Source organism: Chelonoidis abingdonii, chromosome 2 (assembly GCF_003597395.2).
Source record: "Chelonoidis abingdonii isolate Lonesome George chromosome 2, CheloAbing_2.0, whole genome shotgun sequence".
Taxonomy (NCBI): Eukaryota; Metazoa; Chordata; order Testudines; family Testudinidae; genus Chelonoidis; species Chelonoidis abingdonii.
In genome coordinates this window covers 31,573,114-31,581,098 of record NC_133770.1, presented here as the reverse complement: position 1 = coordinate 31,581,098, position 7,985 = coordinate 31,573,114, and the positions used below count along the sequence as shown (strand labels likewise).

The 7,985-nt window shown below is 42.8% G+C and overlaps 1 protein-coding gene across 1 annotated transcript in view; it reads right to left on the bottom strand.

Moving 5' to 3' along the window:
• Positions 1–1,174: 1,174 nt before the first annotated feature.
• ITGB1 (integrin subunit beta 1) overlaps positions 1,175–7,985 on the bottom strand; it is a 45,872-nt gene continuing 39,061 nt past the window's right edge. Inside the window, exon 15 of the mRNA XM_032799101.1 lies at positions 1,175–2,396. Within this exon, the coding sequence (XP_032654992.1) occupies positions 2,331–2,396 (66 nt within the window). The 3' untranslated portion in view covers positions 1,175–2,330. The remainder of the gene's footprint in view (positions 2,397–7,985) is intronic.

Here is a 7,985-nt window from a genome sequence, read left to right as displayed (position 1 = left end):
AGATTGTTTCTTATGCTAAGAATAATATGGGGTCATAGTTAGAGCCCCGCAAATCTGCGGATAACCGCAGACCATGTTTGCGGATGGATGCAGATCCAAATTTTGTATCTAGAACCCTGCAAATAGGTGGATATCCCTGGACTATGATTGTGGATTGCGGAGATACATATTTTGTATCTGCACAGGGCAGTAGTCATAATGTGTCTGCTCAGACTATTCTAGGTGGGTTAAATAATATATCACTGAATGTCACAAGTTAGCAGATATTTCCGTGCCTACTATTATATGACCTCATTCTACTAGAGCTGTAGCAGCACTTAATATGTTCCTATTTTAGAAATGTACAAGACTGCTCCTCGGAAGTCAGTACATCTTTTCACTAAACATTATGGTCTAGATTTGGCTTCAAAAGCAGATGCCAAATTAAGCAGAGCAATACTTGAATTATTGTTCAATTAAAGCATTGTTCTCACCTCCTGAGTTTTCTGTACTGCTTGTCAAAATACCCATAAGTGGAACTATGCAGACCCTTTCAAAGAAGTAGTGAAGGTTACTTGCTTTATCTGTAACTGGAGTTCTTCAAAATGACTCTGCATAGTCACGCTTCCCATCCACATTCCCCTCTGGTTCAGAGTCCCATTAGGACTTCTCTGGCACAGCAGTGGAAAGAATTGAGGCAGCAGAGGGCACAGTACACCCTTACATAGCCTCTCCTTCAAAAAGTTCAGAAACACTGAGGAGAGGGGGCACATGTGCACTCTAATAGGCACAACCTGGAGAAGGTTATAGTGTTAGGTAGCACCAGGTGGTGTAATGTAAGTGGGAGTATGCAGAGTCACCTCAAAGAACTCTGGTTACACATAACCAACCTTCATTTTGTGCACAGTGTAAGAATTCTTTTCATTTTACTTCTGAACAAGTAATTTTCAGTTTATTTTTGTATAATTAACTCACTTTCCTGATACTTGGTCCAAAAAGTACATCTGGTATAAATATAACCTCTCTTCCTCCTCCCTCCACTCTAAAATTGACTATTGTAGGCAGCTAGATTTAAGAATTAAAAAAATCTCTGAGGAACCCTAACTTTGATACAATGTTGTACATTATAAAGATTGTACAGGTTGCTTGAACAGTATTAACATCCTCAGTGTAGAAAGACAAGATGAGGTTTAGGTGTTTTTAGGTACTTTTCATTAATAAATAACTTCAGTAATAGCACTGTAAAAAGTGAACATCTGTTAAACTAAAAAGGCACTTAAAACAACAAACCAATTTATAACAGATGCAATCTTAATGTTCAAAGGCAAATATACATGGCACATGTCAAAAATGAAACCTGACAGTGACAGTCATGTCACAGTACAAACAATGCAATCTCAGCTACAGGGTAAAGGCAAATGTACAGCCAAGACTGCAAAAGAAAATAAAAGTTGTGCTGATACAAAAATATTACAAAAAATTGCAACCAAATACATTAAAAGATTAGAAAGGTGTCAGGCACCAGACTTTAAAAGCAAGGAAACATTACAAAAAAGGACACTATATGAATTAAGGCCCTCATGTACTTAGAAGATGACCTGGTGAGTGCTTCACGGTACTGCAGGCTGGCCAGGGCTTGAATTTACAAAGAAAAAATATGCAAGATACTAAGCAGCAACTTCTTGAAAAATGGCAGAAATTTTAAAGCTTTTCCTTCCTATCCCCTTCAATTTGTCCATAACCTGGCACTTGACAATTTAATAATAGGTATGCAGACATTTTTCACAGCCTTTTGCACCATTTGTTTCCAGCCTATTCATCTTACTGTTTCTAATCAGATATATCTAACAGATACCCAGTCATTGATCAACTTAAAAAAAATCTGTGAGAGTTTGCAAGGAAATATTTAGTTAACATTTTAACTATGTCTGCAAACTCAAGCCCTGATAACCCTGTAAAGCTAAAACTTCATTTTTAATACTCAGTTGCTAGGCAGAGCCTCCATACTGATTGATTTCACCATTTCCCCCCCAGTCACATAACAGCAGTATCGTATACTTCCCACAGAAGACCTACATTTGAACAACACAGTAAGGAAAAGGTCAAAAAGGCACCATGTGACCTTAGCTGATTAGGCTATGAAGCCTCAAGTTTTCTCTCAGTCCCCTGGCACTGATTATTTTATTTGAAGAAAAAAAATTACATATTGTACATTTTAAAAATCTGCATAGGAAACAAACCTACATGTAATGAGTTAGTAAAATCACTGCAGAATTGCCCTAAATCTATCTTACTGTGACTACAAAAATTGCTACATTGCATACAGTGTTGTGAAGTAATACAAGTAGTGTTCATTTCCCCTCATATTTAGGATTGACCACAGTTGTCACTGCACTCTTGTAAATAGGATTTTCACCCTAAAAAAAGAGAGAAATGTTTACATTAGTATTAAAAGTACACACAATGAACACTACATTTATGACAACTGTACAAACAAAAACATATTTTAAGACATTACGCATTGATCTGTACTGTTTCCAGATGCAGTAAGTAAATACTAGCTTAAATCGTCTAAACAGAGCAAGATTTTCTCTATCAACTTTAGTAAAAGGCATGCTTAGCTAATAAACACTAAGGTGTTAGGACAGATCTCTACTTTAGGATCACTCAATGACTACCATTCCAGGGGTGGCCAACCTGTGGCTCCGGAGCTGCATGAGGCTCTTCAGAGGTTAATAAGTGGCTCCTTGCACAGGTGCTGACTCGGGGGCTGGAGCTACAGACGCCAACTTTCCAATGTGCCAGGGGGTGCTCACTGCTCAACCCCAACTCTGCCCCAGGCCCTGCCCCTACTCCACCCCTTCCCCAAGGCCCCTGCCCTCACTCCTCCCCTCCTGCCCTCCGAGCCTCCTGCACACGTGAAACAGCTGATTGCGGCGGGTGGGAGGTTTGGGGAGGCAGGTGACACACTGATTGGCAGGGCTGCCAGCGGGTGGGAGGTGCTGGGGGCTGGAGGAGGGCACTAATGGGGGGGGGGGCTGCTGACATATTACTGTGGTTCTTTGGCAATGTACCTCAGTCAATTCTGGCTCCTTCTCAGACTCAGGTTGGCCACCCTGACCTATTCTGTTCTTTCCCTCTGAAGCACCTGGCATTGGCCACTGTCAGAAGACAGGATACTGGGCTAGATGGGCCATTGGTCTGACCCAATATGGCTGTTCTTATGTTACGATATGCCACATGGTTCCCTTACAGTTTCTGAACCACACATGCTCATCTGAGGGCTGAATGGTCAGGTGAAGTCTCTACATCTTCAATCTCATGACATACTGGTGAAGGAGTTGGGGGGAGCATTTCACTCAACATTTTTTGAACTGGAATGCTTAAAGTTAGCCTCTTAAATAAAAGTTGCCCAGGCCCAGTAAGGGGGTACAGCCTGGGTGTCACCAAGTGCCAAGCTCTAAGCTACTTCCCCCACCTTTAAAGAGAACCAAATCTAAACCGCATGGAGCCTCACCACACTTACATGTACCACTGCACTTATGTGTCCTAAGAGGATTGAAGTTGATTCCCCTGCAGTTAGCCATGGTCAACTCTCATGCCATTGATAGTTTTATAGATGCAATGGCTGCCCAGAACCTACAAATTCCTCTTTGGTCCAAATCTTAACCAGACCTGGTAGAAACAACCAATGGGTCACCCCGTCATCTGATCCAGTAACCCAGGAAACTCTTTTCTCAGGATATGTCTACATTGCAATAAAAAACCTGCAGCTAGCCTGTGCCAGCTAACTCAGGTTCACAGGGCTCGGGATAAGGAGCTGTTTAATTTCAGTGTAGACATTTGGGCTCAGGCTGAAGCCTGGGCTCTGGGACCCTCCCCACTTGCAGGGTTCTTAGCCTGAGCCAGCTAGCCTAGGCCAGCCACAGGCTTTTAACTGCAGTATAGACATTCCCTTAGAGGTTAGAGTGGGAGAGCACTGCATGTTACTATACTTCAATGTGATCAGCTCTCAGCACTTCCCAATAATACTTGGTATATTGTGTTTGGAGTAGCATGATCTGTGTATCTCCTGAAGAAGGAAGAGCATTGACTTTCTTCCGATTGTTGCCAAAAAGCAGGCCTGCGACCCCTCATGTTAGCCATTGTCTGTTCGCCAGGAACAGATATTACTACCTGAGGAAAAACAGTGGGGGCAAGTGTAATAAGCCTCTGTCCCAAATCTGGACCTTAGCGTCCAAAAGCTGGGTGCTTAGCATGAAACTCCCCCAAGCTTATTACCAGCTTGGATCTGATCTCGCTGCCACCAATCAGGAATCCGTGCCTGGTACACTTCTGGTCTCCCAAAATCTTCTCTGGGGGACCCCAAGACTCAGAAATCCTGAGTCTCACCCCAAAGGGAAAACAACCTCCTCCCCTTGTCTCCTTTTTCTCATCCCCAGCTCCCCTCCCGGGGTTTAATCCCTGGGCCGATACTGTACTAAACTCCTGAACTGCAAAACAGAGAGGGCAATTACCTTCCCCCCTGAGGCTATGCCATTCAAACCTAGTCAAGCTAACACAAAGAGATTTTCCCCCTCCTTCTTCCGTAGCCTTACCAAGAGAAAAAACCTCAAAGCAGGTTTAAAAAAGAAAGCTTATATAAAAAAGAAAATAAAGCAAACAATAAACTCTGTATTCAAGATGACCATATACAGGGCTATTCTTAAAGAAATAATGAATAAACAGTCTGATTTTCACAAAAGATAACCAATTTGAAACTTCCAGCAGATACAACACATGTAAATCAAATAAATATAAACCTATTGCTTCTTTTACTCACCTTGTAACAGCAAGGGAGAAAGAAGCTGGAGAAGAATAGAAACCTCTTCTCTCATAGCCGAAGAGAAAACAAACAGGCAGAACAAACCCAAAACCAGAATTCCTCCCTCACTTGAAAAAAAATTTTTTTTCGCGTTTTTTTTTTTCCTGATTGGTCCTCTGGTCAGGTGTTTGGTTCTCTTTGTTAACCCTTTACAGGGAAAAGAAACATTAACCCTTAGCTATCTGTTTATGACAGCAAGTGAGAAAGAAACTTCCTTGAGCCCAGAATCCCATCTCCCCAAGAAATACCAGGAGTACATTAACACTTTAGAGGGAAAAAAACCCACATCCCTTCTATCCCCACAACAGTACTATAACTGTTCCATAGATTGCAACTTGGGGTAAAGGCCCTGTATGGACAAATATACACCACATCCAAACCAGAGTGTGGAAGCATTATGCATCTATATCGAAGAAAATCTCAAGAAGGGCTTCATCTGTTAATCTTCCTCCCCAGCAGGGGCGCTAGTCCTTTTTGTATGAAAGGACGAAGTGCTGTGCATTTGCAAGGACTATCGAGCCCTAAATCTGCAACTGATATCCTCTGCCTCTTTATCCTGGAATTGCTAGATTGTGTGTGAACAACCACAATCCTCATGAAGCTAGACCATCAGGAAGCTTACAAAATAGTGCATGAGAGTCAGGGATGGGTGGAAAACAATCTTTCATACATGATATAGATACTTTGAATATTTAGTAATGCCATTTGGCCTAACCAATGCCCCTGGAACTTTCCAACACTTCATGAATTGTGTTAAGGGACACAGGGGAGCAGAATGTCATCATTTATCTCAGTGATATCCTACTGTTCTCAGAGAGCCAAGAACAACACTGTTGCCACATCTGATCTGTTCTAGAAAGGCTGTGGAAGCATGGTTTGTATACCAATCTGGAAAAATGCTTCTTTGACCAGTCTGCCATCAAATTTTTGCACTACATCATCTTCCCAGGGGATGTTCTGATTCAAAAAAGGAGCCATCTGTGACTGGTCAGCTACCCAGAGTCCCCTTAAATTACAACACTTACTGGGCTGTGTCAATTTTTATCTGCAATTTATTGCTGAATTCTCAGGAAAAATAGCTCCCCTAACTTCACTCCTACATAAGATTTGTCTGGTGCACAATGACAGAATATTAGATGAGTAGCTGCTTGCAATTAAAACCATGTCCAAGGAGAGATGCCACTACCTTGGGAGGGCGTGGCCACTTGTACAGCTGTTCAAAGACAATAAGAACCTTGAGTACCTCTGCAAGGCCCAAATTTCAAACAAAAAGCAGCTAAGGTGGGTCCTGTTTTTCTCCGAGTTCAAGTTAACCATCACCTACCTACCTGAGAAGGCCAACACCTTATTGCAAAAAGGAGAGTACTACCAGGAAGGCAAGGAGCCAACTGCTGAGCCAGCATACTGCCTCAAAGCTAGTAATTTTCTCAACATGGCAGTTCATAAAGATCTCATCTCTGATCTCCCTTGTTTGATCCACCTCTAAGGAGGACCCTTTGCTTGGGGACCACATCTTAAGTGTTTGGGGACCCGGACGCACCATTCTGAACATGATGGAGTAACATGTTTCAACAGGTGCATGTATGTCTCTCTGAGGGCTTTCCCCCGCTTTGAAATGTACATCTTTATCACAGTACCCCACTGGCAGCACACTTTGGTCATTGTAAGCCCTTCTTTGCAACCTCTTACTTTTTCTACTGGCCCTGTATGAGGCCCAAATTCAAGCCTGTATGGATTCATGTGAACTGTATGTCCACACCAAAACACCTCGAACCAAGCTGTCAAGGTAGTATCCCCACTCTGAACCTTAGCGTCCAAAAGATGGGGTACCTGCATGAACCCCTCTAAGCCTAATTACTAGCTTAGAAATGATAGAGCTGCCACCACCCAAAAATATAGTGTTTTGGGACACTTTCTGACTCCCCAAACTCTTCCCTGGGGACCCCAAGACCCAAACCCCCTTGGATCTTAACACAAGGAAAGTAAACCCTTTCCCTCACCATTGCCTCTCCCAGGCGTCCCCTCCCTGGGTTATCCTGGAGAGAATATACAGATTCAAGCTCTGTGAATCTAAAACAAAGAGGAAATTCGCCTTCCCCCCTCCTCTTTTCCCCCTCACCACTCCCTGAGAGAGAGACAGATTCCTAACACAGAGAGAAATCAGGCTTTTCCTCCCCACTCTCTCCTTTCTCCTACCAATTCCCTGGTGAGTGTGGACCCCCTCCCCTTGAGTCTTAGACAAGGGAAAAATCAATCAGGTTCTTAAAAAGAAAAGCTTTTAATAAAAGAAAGAAAAAGTAAAAAATCATCTCTGTAAAATCAAGATGGAAAATGTTACAGGGTCTTTCAGCTTATAGACACCAGAGAGAGTCCTCCCCCCAGCACAAATACAAGTTGCAGCAAACAGAGATACAATCCTTCCAGCAAAATACACATTTGCAATAAAGAAAATAATCAAAAGACTAAACCGCCTTTCTAACTAATACATACTAAATTTAGCAGAAGAGACTTTTTCAGAAAGATTGGAGGAACCTGGATGCATGTCTGGCCTCTCCTAGCCCCCAGAGAGAACAAAGCAAAAATCCAAAAAAACATAAACAAAGGCTTCTCTCCACTGAGATTTGAAAGTATCTTGTCTCCTGATTGGTCCTCTGGTCAGGTGTTCCAGGTTTACTGAGCTAGGTAACCCTTTACAGGTAAAAGAGACATTAACTCTTAACCATCTGTTTAGGACACAAGCTCATTGGTACTTTGGTCACCCCAGAAATACCTGCAAAGCCTTAGATATCCATTTCACTAAGCTTCAGCGTGGAATTCCCTACATGGCCCACTTCATCCCCTGCAGCTGCTTACTCTCCACTGAGGTTACTGGCCAACTCACGATAAGACATATTATATGTCTTCAAGGACTTCCAGACCACAATGTCTCATGGAGAGAGGACGTTCCTTGCCCAGGAGATAAATTTTCTAATTGTGCCTGCCTCCTTTGCTGGCCATGCAACTTGAATTGGGCTGCTGAGATGCTGTTTGCATCTTGCCCAGTAAAGTTACTGTCTCCAATCCTATCTGGCTCCTTCCCTGCCTGTGGAAGGGGGACCCTACGTGACCCCACCTGGTCTGGGCTGAGGGAGGAACTGCTTAC